This window comes from Melanostigma gelatinosum, assembly GCF_949748355.1.
Source record: "Melanostigma gelatinosum genome assembly, chromosome: 12".
In the NCBI taxonomy this organism is placed as follows: Eukaryota; Metazoa; Chordata; class Actinopteri; order Perciformes; family Zoarcidae; genus Melanostigma; species Melanostigma gelatinosum.
Genome location: NC_136645.1, coordinates 26,265,699 through 26,278,758, shown reverse-complemented (window position 1 = coordinate 26,278,758; position 13,060 = coordinate 26,265,699). Strand labels below are relative to the sequence as shown.

Genomic DNA, 13,060 nt, shown 5'->3' with positions numbered 1-13,060 from the left:
TCTCTCTGTGTGTCTCTCTCATACAGTCATTCAGGTCTTAGAGATCTTTAGAGGTCTTTCCCCCCACACACACGCCATTTTAAAATAAAAGCACCACAGAATGAATCCCAACTGAAATGCTTGTGATGAGCCTGTCTTTTAATAACCGGTTTGTGTTTATCTAACATTATGATTCTGTCTCCACTCTCCTTCTCCCCCACACCCCACACCCCATTTCAAAATAAAAGCCCCAGAGTGAATTCTAACTGAACTGCTTGTGATGAAGCCTGTCATTTAATAACCTCTGTTTATATGTGTCAGACATTATGATTATGTCTCCTCTCCCCCTCCCCCACCCAGCCCCACCCTTTCAAAATAAAAGCCCCATGGATTAACTGTATGTAAACATTAAGCTCAAAATTTGGCTTTTTTGTTGAAATAATGAATGTTCTTACTAATACTGCGACAACTACTCCTGCTGCTAATATTTCTAGTATTACTACTACTGCTGCTACTACTTCTACTACAACTTTTGCTGTTGCTACTATTACGAGTGCTATTACTGCTACCTTCAATATTATTACTACCACTACTGCTATTACTACCACTACTACTATTACTTATACTACAACTGCTACTACTGCTATTCATGCTACTACCAGTAGTAATACTACTACAGCTATTAGTATGACTGCTACGAGTACTACTACTACTGCTACTTCAAATACTGCCATTACTTTTACGACTACTACTGTTATATTAAATACCACGACCACTACTACAGCTATTACTACTACTACTGATACGCGGCTACTACTTCTTCTAAATACTAATACTTCTACGACTAATGATACTTCTTCTACTACTACTGTTACAAATATCACTGCTGCTACGACTACTACTTATTCTAATGCTACTAATACTTCTACTGCTAATAATACTTCTACTTCAACTACAACTTCTACTACTATTACTACAAATATCACGACTTCTGAAATTAGTTTAAGCTACAGAAATTGTTCAAATATCAAAATGTTCAGCTATTTCAGGAGAGGGGTGCTTTGACCTTTCATATTTGTAATCTTTAAACTTTTTGAATTAAGCTTTTTGCAATTTTCTTTTGCATGGGATCTCTATGGAGAAAATCTTCAAATCCTGTTATACTTCAACTTTCAAAGCCTTCTTCTTCCTCATACTTTCAGCTACAGACACCATAGTTAGACATTTCAACGAGAAGGTTTTTCAGCAGTGCAGTTTAAATGCTTTCGGGCTTCAACATTTTTCAGACAGTCTCCCATTTCCTAATTTTCAGCAATTTTTTCACAATTAATTTCAGCAGGAAATGCATTTTCTCGTTAATTAATTAAATGCTGCAAAAGAGAACTTTGAGCATGTTCTCATCTTTCTGACCTCTCATTCCATTGGTACAATAAATTCATTGCATGTATTGTGTAAATAATAATAATGAAATAATATATTTTATATATATTTCTGGAAAATAATTAAGATCATTTATGAATACAAACAAAGGCTAAATGTCCTGATCATGAGATGAAGAAGGGACTGTATGGATGGCAGAAATGATCCCTAATACCTGAATGACTGTATGAGAGAGACACACACAGAGAGATAGAGGGAGAGGAGTGTATGTCCGCGAGTCTGTGTGTTTATCAACATCACTAATTGGCTCAATCGCGAACACCTGTGTGCCTGACGCCATATGAAAATATTCTCCAACAGCATTCCAACAATAAAGAAACAGGATGACAATAGTTGGAATGCTTAACAGCATTCATTTATGCAGGATTTCTTCCTTGCTTACTGATTACAATGCTGCTCAGCAGCACTTGTGGCTGGAAACTTCCTAAAGAAGACTGATATTGTAACATAGCATCTGGCCACCTGTGTCAGCACTGAACAACTCCGTGGCGGGCCGTCAGGGCCAGCAAGGACTTCTCTGCTGACCAAAACAGAATCAAAGTTATAGCTGGTTTATAATTTAATAATTTTTCTGAATTAAATACACGACATGTATTATAATTTATAAAAATATTTTTCCCATTGTCTTATTTTCTCATTGCACAGCTCCTGTCTTCCTCAGTTGCTCTGCTTCCAGTGCAGCTTGTTTTAAGTAGAGCTTTCATCCAATCAGATCTCACCTCTGTGTCTCTAGGTAAGAAGAGAGGCAGAGGCCTGCAGACTCACAAGTGAATCCCTTTGCAGTTTAAGTGAATGGGGACGATATTGTTGATTGTCATTGTGTTCAACCAATCTGATCTTTAGTTTGACATGTTGGGGTATTCTTTGACGTGTCAGAGCCTGCTAGCTGGCCTACAAGTACGTCAGCAATAACGGGCAGCTCTGCAGTAAGGTGCAGTGTACGCTGTGATTGGTCAGTGGGCGAGCACGTGACTATTGTGAAACGAAACTTAGTCAGAGTAGTAAGAGTTAAAATTGAAAGATATGGAAGAAATTATGACTTTTTGCATTTTGCTTGTTGTAGATTATTTATTTTTTTACCTAGCTTAGTTTTTTTTTAACTCTTTGTCAACAAAGAAAGTAGGATGGAGTTTGTCTTTAAGTGAACAGCATTTGGTAAGTCACCTGCGTTTGTTCTTTTACATCTAATATCTGAATGGCCCTCGAGTGTGTAGCAGAATGTGTGTTCCGCTGCAGTGTTGCTGGATTGATTTGTTGCTTTGTTGTCATATGAATATATGTGACTGGTTCTTGTGAGTTTGTTGTTGTCATTGTGTTAATTATATAGATTCGGACTATATGCATTGTCCGTTAATTACGAAGCATACTGTCATGCGCAGAGTTATTGTCTGGACAATTTAATCAGTTTGGGCTGTTTTCTATTATGTGGCGATCAGAGGTCACACAGCCCGTTGTCTCCTACGTGAGCGCAGTTCACCGAAAACATTATATTTCCCACAATTTAAGCTTCTGCATTTTCCAAATGCACTATTATTATTCAAACGTATGTTCGGTTCGTAGGCCTCGTACTGAACGGTTTAATACGAATACGTGTATTGTTTCACCCCTAGAAACAAATAACCGTAGCTGTGGCATCATAATGAGGTTATTAGGAGGTGGAACTGTAGTAGGACAGCACTGAAGGCCCAGGTATAAAATGCACGGCCGCCACTGGAACAGCTAAGCATATAACAAGACCTTTCTTACTCCATAGTAATTCATTTTTTGTTTCTTGTCATGCACTTTACATTTTTTTTCCCTTTCCATATTCTTCAGCATATTGCCTACCCATTGGCCAGTTTGTATTTTCAATGTTCTTTTTTAGAATTTTCTGAGCTTCTGACTGAAATGTTTGATTATGAAGGTCCTGGATCATGTATGTCAATGTACATGTACCAATATCAACAGTGTAATATGCTGCAATAGGGATCCGTTTTAGAAAAGGAGCGAACCGTTTTGTTCCTCTGTCCTTTGAGTATCTAACACTTTCTATCCTCGTCTCCGCAGTTCTGGATATGGCACGTCACGTGCCCTTATATCGGGCGCTGCTGGAGCTGCTTAGGGCCATTTCTACCTGCACGGCCCTGGTTCCTCTACTGCTGCCTCTCTCTGGAGACCCGGGACAGGATGAGGAGGATGAGGATGAAGAACACTCTGAGGGACAGACCTCTGTAGGGATGCTGCTGGCCAAGATGAAGACATGTGTGGACACATACACCAATCGCCTCAGGTGAGATGGTCGAAATCCACATGACTTATTGGTGATTGATGGAATACCTTTTCTCATTTTGTAATTTGATATAATTTACAGCTATACACCTATAATCTAATCTTATGTCTGATTGAATAGTTTGATTCAGCCATAACACGATCGCTCCAGAAAAACAGACTCTAGTATCGTTCAATGTCCTCCTCTCCGCAATACTGCCGATCTGGGAATCTTTCCATCTACAGCCATGGTCACAATTGGCAATAAAATGCGATGTGATGTGAATGCACCCCAAGAGGCATCAAGGACACATTGATATTCAGTCACTGAGCTTCTTTTGGAGGCGATCAGAGAATCTCCAGAAATGTGTTCTGTGTATTATTATAACAGGAAAAGGTTTGAGTCTGACTTTAACAATTCAATATCCCGAAGAAAAAAAACATTGCTTTTGCTCTGCTGTACCTTATGCACACTCTACGTAGCTAAGCTAAGAAACGTGAGCACACCATCTCCAGATGGGTGAGCCTCACCCTCATGGCAACATGCTGTACTCAGGTTTACAAGCGATGTCAAAAAAGCCTGATTATTATGATGTATCTGATGGCCTTTTCAGGAAATGATTAGCTCTGTTAAGGCCTAAAAAGAATGTGTAATTCGGCTGGTGAATGATTTGTAGAACACATGTATTCATCTTTTTAAGGGTTATGCTGTGTTCACACCAAACGCGGCACAAATTTTTCGTGTGAGTAGATTACAATCAAAGTCAATGCCATGTGTGGACGCGAAATTCACCTCATAGTCAACTCGTCAAGGAATTTGTGTGCCGCTGTGTTGCGATAGCCTATCAGCGCTGCGATGCTCCTCCTGACATCCTGGCATTGTTGAATCAGGAAAAAAATAGTGTAGGTGTTCACCCAGAGTTCTACGATACCTCATATTAGTAGAGACAGGACCAAACTATGTGTATAAATGCGTGTGAAAACCATATGGTACAAACAATGAAAACAACGCTGCCGTATTTACGCCTAGAGCAGAGGTCCCCCACCTTTTTTGCACCACGGACCGGTTTCATGTAAAACAATATTTTCACGGACCGGCCTTCAAGGTGTGGCGGAAAAACACGACAAAATAAAAGGATACGATCGTCATGAAAACAAATATAAAATGCATAAAAAATACAACTCACAATAACGCTGAATCAGTGGGAGCCCTGAGCTTGTTTCTCTGCAACGCGACGTCCCATCTGGGTTAATGGGAGACAATGACACCCGAAGTCTGTTCCTTATGTCCAGTCTACTCCGTGATTTAGTTTTGATTGCCGTCACTGCAGAACATCCCGCTTCACAGAGAGGATGTGTGAAATGGAAGCAGGGTTTTCAGTGCTTTAGTGGTGATCTCAGGATATTCAGCCTTGATTTTAATCCAAACACCAGCAGAGTTGTTGTCTCAAAGATACTTTTAAGGCCACCGTCATTTACAATCTACAGCAGCTGATCTTCCTCTCCTCTGTCCCACATATTCTGCAGAGCGGGTTTAGCGCGTCAGAATAACTCCTGATGTCTGTTAAATGAAGCTTTATTTTTCTTGGAAGTTGTAGCTCTTCTTCTGTCTCCTTAGTGGCCTTTCCCCCTTTGCAAAGAAGCTCTCCAAAAGTAATTTACTCATTTTCGCTAGTTTGCGGGCTTAATTTTTGAGGTAACGTATCACGTGACCGAGACAAGCGTCTTGACATGTGTTCAGAGGAACAGGCGGATGAAATTGCGAGAGAATCCGGTCATTTTTCAAAATAAAACTTTCAGACTCTGATAATCAATAAAATTATAATATTTATTCTTTCTGTGCGGCCCAGTACCGGTCCGCGGCCCGGTGGTTGGGGACCACTGGCCTAGATGACGTTATGTTGAGTGTTGATGGAACTGCTACAATGTTAGCTTAGCCTAGCACTGATCGATCCAGACAGTATTTAAAAGTGATTTGAGTGACGTCTTGTGGAGAGAACTCATAAAACATGAATTCAGACTTTTTACAAATCTGTATCATTATGTAGTTATTTCGGCATCCCTTTTATTAATTTATTGCAAATAAATCACAGCTAAATCAAGTGTATTTTGAGTTCATACAGCTGTAGTAAACAGCCGACGTGTGGCTCGCTAGACAGTCAATACACCTCGATGAAATCCACAGAGCTCCTCCGGACTATGTTATAAACCCAGACAAGATGGCTTTTAGTTTCCTGGGGATATGCGAGACGTGTATAGACGCAAATAAACAAATTATACCGCGAGTAAACTCCCGCTAGTTTGGTGTGAACGTTTCAGGATTAACAACAGGTGTCTCAGTTATATATGCAAAAAGGGAATGCTGAGGTTTGGGAAACCATAAACACACAGTTGTACTCGATCTCACAACCACACGCTTTAATGGGGAGGAGCCTGAGGGCAAACGGTCAATCGGGGAGACTAGTCATTGGGCTTGTCTCAGCCTGTCTAGTCTTAGCCTGTCCCCTGCACTCAAATCCAAAAAACAGTCAGGACAGATCAGTACCAGGAGGTTGGGGGCCAGATGAGGGGCAGACACTAAGTGTGTTACCATCCTCTCCAACAGAGATGGGGTGTCAAAAAAAACATAATTTATAGCTAATCTTACTCTGTGAAGATGTCTTGACAAAAACAATCTGCCGTGTCATTAGTCATAAACATGTGTGAATCTTTTGCCTCCTCCTGCCTCATTGATAACTTTCACATTTAGTTCTGTGATGTTGACCCACAGGAGCAACTGAACATATGGCGACGCAAAAGAGGAATTATGTTTTGCGTTTTCAATTCAGTGGACCTGGAACCACTTTGACTCTCACCCTTGTGTCGGGAGCATTATACCAAATGAACATGCCATGTAATCACCAAAAAATACTTTGATGTTTTTAGAGAACTGAGGGGAAATAATTAGCTTTACTTTTTAAATAACTCTCACTAAATTGGATCTCTGAAATCCAAGTTATCAAACATCACCCCATTATATTTTGGCTGATTGTATATTTGTGTGTGTTTCAGGTCAAAGAAAGATAAAAGCAAAGGTGTGGTGAAGCCAGATAGCTCCGATCCAGAGCCTGAGGGTTTGACTCTGCTGGTGCCCGACATCCAGAGGACAGCTGAGATAGTCTACGCTGCTACCACCAGCCTACGGCAGGCCAACCAGGGTATGTATGAAACGCACGCATGTGACTTTCTTGTCCGACGCTGTGGCAGCTGATTTCACGTTCTCTGTACCGTTTGATTTAAATCACAGCCTGAAAACTCCTGGATAGCAGCAAAACCTATTGAGGTCCATACATTTGAGCTCATGGCCAACACAAACCCAGAACCACAACGGTGTTTTGAGTTTGGGATTTCAACTTATTGTTTTAATCTGTATTATTTAATCAATTCCCAGCTCTCCTGTATCCAATTTTTGTCTCACGTCCTTATCTGTTGTCTGTGCTTCCTGTCCTCTTGGTGAAAGGACAGAAAATAGCTTTGTAGTTTTATTTGGCACGGCAGCTGGATTCTGGTGATGTCACAAGATCAGGCAAGAATCGCGGTATAACATATCACACGAACATCCATCTCTTTAGACTTCAAGTGTTTGTGTCCGGTAAGCCAAAGCACGGACCAATCTGGGTCCTGTGAGAAGCTATTGGCAGCTACAGCCGTGGACGGAGAGCCGACTGTTTGTTATAGACAACAATGGCGACTCCTAAAGAGGTTAGCGTAGATACTGCAATGGCATCAGTTATATCAGAAGTGGGGATATTTCTTCATTGAAAGAAGAGCAAAGAACGATACTGGAGGATCTTCTTGATGGAAAAGATGTTTTTGCTCTTCTACCGACTGGATGAAGCATCTGTCAATCAAACTGTTATTGAAGCCAATCACCTGCCAAGTACTTTTTGAAAGTGCCCGTCGTTTATCAGACCGTTTTCAATGAGGGCTTCTCAGATGGTGCTGTGCAAAAAACCACCTGAATTCCCTGTTTTATTTACACTTAATCAAGGACGGCGTGTTTTTGACAGTTTAATTTGACCAAACAGTCAAACGCTGCAGGTCAGACTTACCCTTGATGTGGCCTAAAACTCCTAGTGTGACGTCTGAGGCTCTTGATGTCCATAATGGACTGTGCACTCCTGAGGTCTGGTCTCTAAAAATGCTCCACAGCTCCTACTGAGGAGAAGATGCAGTCTCTTCAAGCTGCATTTGTTTTAAAGGGCAAAGAACACATCTTAACTTGTTTTGTACGTGGAGAAATAACGAAAGAAAGGAGATCCTAGCCAGCCATTATTCACAGGGGAAGTCCTTCAGAAATCAACCTCACTCTTTTCCATTTCAACACTTCTTTGTAGTAGTTTGTTTTTTGCAAATAAAGACTTACGGTGAAAGAAACGACCCTTATCTGCTGAATGGTTGTTTTTCTATGAGACATTCACACTCTCTCATATAAGTTAACTTGTAGGAAAAAATGTGTTCAAATAGCAAGGGGTGTGTCCGAAAGTAATGGATTTCTGACTGGATGCCCCCACCTTAATAAAGCAGCTCCATCAATGAAATGTGCACCGCATGATGAAGCATCACACCTCCCCCATTACCTTGTTGATACACTACATTATACTAATTACCCCCACCCGCCCATTTCTCCCTGCTCCCTCCAGACCATTTTTATGTTCGGTATGGAGGGGGATGCCATTAGATGTGCTGGAAGTGTGCATGTGGGGAAACGGATAAAGCTGAGTGTCATGTCGAGTCACACGAAGAAATCCATATGATAAAGGCCTTTGGATTCACACAGAGTTGTGCGGTGTGAAGCATGAGGGCCTTGACATATCTATCCTCATTTAATTAGTACAGAGGCTTTAAGAAATATCTCTGAGCGAAGCCATGATCAGACCGAGTTGAGGAAGTATCGACGTTCCTGTGCTAACTGAACGAGCTTCTGAATGAACTACTTATTGGACCTTTAGTTAAGAGTATTTTCTCAAAGACGCTAGAGGGCTTTTATTTTGAAACTGAAACAGGAAAGTGTTGAATTGGAAATAAAACTGCTTCATGTATTTTTTCATGACTGTGACATGTTCGACAGATAGATCTCACAACTGTAGTAATCTTGCTTGTATTATGTCAATATACTGTCAAAAGATAATTTTCACTGTCTATTTTTACTGTGAACTGCACAGAAAACACAGGGCGGGACCTCAAATCTAGAAGAGCCATGTACAAGAGCTGACAGTAAGGCAGTGTGGCCGCTCCAACCTGTTAACATTAAAAAGCTGGAGGTTCTGCGATGCACGCGCCGCTCACGCAGGCAGTGTGGCGTAATGCCCATTTTATTAATGCAAATGTTAATGCATTGAATGCTTGTGATGAGATTATATTTGGTGGACAGCAGCAGCCTGTATTATATGGTCCAGGTTGTCAGTGGGTTCAGATGCAGCTGGTACCTGCGGTGGCAGAGTTGTGCCCTTCTGCTGCCCATTCAAAATACAGAACACAGACAACCACAGAGGGCAGACGCAACCGCTGTAAACAGGAGCAGTCAGGTCGGTTGTTTTTAGCCAGATCCTGACCGCTTCACCAACCAGTGAGTCAGGAGGTCAAAGTTAAGTATGGACAGCAGTCTTTAAACTGTGATTGTTGTTTACAACGAATGGCTTGGCTTTGAATTTCCAGATTGTCTTCGTTTTTTTTGTCTCTCAGATCAATTTGGCTAATCCCGGAGTGTGTTTACAGCCTTAAAGATACACACTGTATCCGTTTGTGTTTGAGATTGCAGCCAGTTGCTTGCTGAGATGACCTTCTGATAGCCCTGTGGCAGGCTGGCTTTGCAGGATTTTCTCAAGGGAAAACATTTTGAAGCTGATGCTTCGCTTCCATGGTTTCACTCTTGTCTTCATGATTTTTGTTCCCACCTCCTCACCAGAGAGGAAGCTGGTGGAGTCTTCAAGGAAGGTGTCATGTCGACCTAAGCCCCTGTTCATTCTACGCTCTCTAGAGGAAAAATACGTAGCTGCCATGAAGAAGCTGCAGTTTGGTGAGTTTACATGTTTGCTTTGGGATGTATCGGTATGTATGTGTGCATGCACATGCGTTTTGTAGGTTTTTTTCTTAACACATTGCACATGGTTAATGCTGTGCAGCATCAATGCCTGTTGCTTTTACTTTGTGCACACGTCAGCAATAACGCCATAAACCACCGTTCCCTAAAGACGTCCTCCTTTCCCCAAGCACGCACACACACACACACACACACACACACACACACACACTGTTCTGTCTGATATGATCCATAATGCCCTCATGCCAGAACTCATAAAGGACTAGGATTCCATCCTGGTCTACACTTTTGTCTTGTCCATCACTCTCCACTCAGTCATGTCATGACTTGTTACAACAGTTTTGCAATTGATTTTGTAAGCAGCTTGATGTTTGAAGTAACTGGAAGTGACTGTAAACACTGATGTTTGAGTGTGCAGGCAGAATAGGAAGCTGAAGACTGAGTGAGGGCTGGACTATCACTCACTGTGACAAGACTTGGGATTGTATCATTTACACCACTGGGGATACGGGCTCGGGCAGTAATGTATTACATGGATAGGTGTAACGGAATTAGGATACCAAAAAGGGCACTGTAAATTCCGTTACAGTAAAATTATTAAAAAGAATAAGAATAAAACATTCCCAATACATTTAGTAAAATGGGGATTGCAACGGTAGAATACATTTGAAGAGAACTATGCCGATGCACACGCATTACAACATTTCAGGACACGAGTTTCACACACCGCAGCAGCAAGGCTGTCTGTGTGGACACCATTTCATAGGAAGTACAGCACCGAATAGTTCCAAGCTTCTTTCATAATATTGACATTTATACTATTAACTCAAAGAAACATTACCTTCCACCTTCTCTTCCCCTGCTGCCTGTCTCTCTCTCACAAACACACAGTGACCTACGATTTGTCATTTCTCAGTCCAAAAAGTTCAAATGGATATATAAAAACGATCTATATAATCATTTCTAAAATCCACAATACGTTTTTACCAAACAAAATATTCTGCTTCTATCCAGAGTTGTTTGCGTTTAGCCTTTCAAGAACGACAGTTCCACTCTGATTAAAAACACATAGGGATGCCCACACCTGGTCTAGCAGCAATCTAACAGCAGCAACTTACATTTATACAACCACAATAACACAAAATCATATTTTTCCAATTTTTTTGAAGTTGATGACATCAGACATTAGAAGCTTCATTCAAAAACCTCAATGGAAGCTTTATGTGTAAACAAATACATTAGCATCCTTAACTAAATACGGGTGCTTCTGCTGCTCCGAGTTCAAATCCTTTAACACTAATGTGTCAAATGATGAGTCCTGGGACGATGACAGAAATTGCAAAGCTGGAACGCAGAACCTACACTGTACAATGTCGGTCCCTGCTTTCTGCTTTACATACAAAATAATGGCAACGCTGTTGCATGTTTCTTTTCACTTGTCTTTATTTGCTTGGGCTATTTGGTATTGAGGTCATCCAAAACTAATCCTTTTGTAATGCAAGTCTTGCATATGCCCCCCCCCCCCCCCCCCCCAAATAATAATAAATGTAAAAATTGTATTTCAGAATTCTTACCTTGTTTTAGCAAGCTGACTGTAGCACGATGGCTAGCTCCAGCATGCTTCATGTTCCTCCATTATTATCAATGAAGGAAGAACATGTTGTCCAATGACAGAAAACATCATGAAACTCTCCTTTAAGAAACACATTGAAACTAAATTCAGCTTGACCTCTAGATTCCAGTCATTCAGCAGACTCTTTTATCCAAAGCGACTTACAGTCCAGATTCGATCACATTCACTAGGCACAGCTACGGGAGCAATGTTTTGGGGGGTTATGTGTCTTCCTCAAGGACACATGGACATGCGACTAGCGGAGCCGGAGTTGGGGATCGAACCGCGATCCTCTGATTGAACGACGTCCCCGCTCTCCACTTAGCCACAGTCGCCCCTAGATAATTCTAGAATTCAATGAAAAGAAAAGGTGGAGGATTTCTTTAAATAACATGCTTGTGCACATGAACACCCAGTCAACGTGATAGTTTCATCTGACCTTTCTTTCTTGCATTATTACCTTAATTGAATTACAATGTTGTACATGTTGTAGTGTTTACAGGCACGAATGATGGGTACCTTCCACTCTGACAACATCCTCAATCTGGTCTCCTCTCTTTCCAGACACCTTTGAAATGGTCACGGAGGACGAGGATGGAAAAGTGATGTTTAAGGTCAACTACCACTACATGTCTCAGGTGAAGAACGCCAGCGATACAAACAGCGCAGCCCGATCCCGCCGCCTCGCCCAGGAGGCCGTCACCCTGTCCACCTCTTTGCCCCTGTCATCCTCTTCCAGTGTCTTCGTCCGCTGTGATGAGGAGAGACTGGACATCATGAAGGTAAAGTACCAGCTCAACTTATTATGATATCATGAAAGTGTCATAGTTTTGTTCAATGTGTACGGGGCTGTACCCTGTGATTCAAAGAGACCACTAGTTTGAGAGCTGAGTAAGACTGATAGAACACTGTGTTACTGCATCAGGGTGTTTCTACCATACGACTTGTCATGACAGCTCTTACTCACTACCCCAGTGACATTTAATAAATGGCTCTCACCCCACTAGTTGATTAATGGCAAAGTCTCCTTTGCTAAATGTCAAAATCCTCATCTGTTTGGCTCCGTTCTGGAAAAAGAACACTCTAAAGAAAGGCAGCAGCATACCAACAACAGGCAGGAACACTGCATCGAAGAAAATAACAGCACTTCTATAGTGTTAGTCCTGTTGCAGGTGTGGAAGTAACTGAAATTTAAACATAAACATTTATATATGACAAAAACATCTACTGATTGATTGGCCATCAAATGTAGACAAAATCATCCTTTTTTGAACTGTCAACAAAGACCAAAGCACCAAAGGTAATCATCTCACCACAAAGCAGAACTATCATAACGTATTTTAGACTAGCTGTGGTCACAAAGTGTGACATAATAGTAAAGATATTTGCCCACAGCCAAAGGTCCTGTCACAGCAGTGCACTGTTTAGTGCGTAATGTTCATAGAAACCTACCAAAATGAACGTTCTCCCTGAGAATAGCATGGCCTACAGAGCATCAGCAGAAAGGGGCTGTGGCTGATGAGGTGGAAATCTCATGATCTGAGGGGTCAGTGCATCACTGTACCTCACCCCTGAGTCCTTACATTAGTACCACAATGCATTTATTCAAGCCCGTCACATAGGGACAGTTTGTGCCAGTCTTGAAATGCTTTCGCCTCCATTATAGATGAAGTCTTCATCGTAAAAAATGAAGGTCTTCC

The 13,060-nt window shown here is 41.4% G+C and overlaps 1 protein-coding gene across 2 annotated transcripts in view; it reads left to right on the top strand.

Annotated features, from left to right (window-relative positions):
- The window catches only part of birc6 (baculoviral IAP repeat containing 6), a 139,566-nt gene that overhangs the window by 96,680 nt on the left and 29,826 nt on the right, over positions 1 to 13,060 (top strand). For both annotated transcript variants that reach the window (XM_079280713.1, XM_079280712.1), the window contains exons 65-68: positions 3,466 to 3,688; positions 6,718 to 6,863; positions 9,614 to 9,724; positions 11,925 to 12,142. In XM_079280713.1, the coding sequence (XP_079136839.1) occupies positions 3,466 to 3,688; positions 6,718 to 6,863; positions 9,614 to 9,724; positions 11,925 to 12,142 (698 nt within the window). The remainder of the gene's footprint in view (positions 1 to 3,465; positions 3,689 to 6,717; positions 6,864 to 9,613; positions 9,725 to 11,924; positions 12,143 to 13,060) is intronic.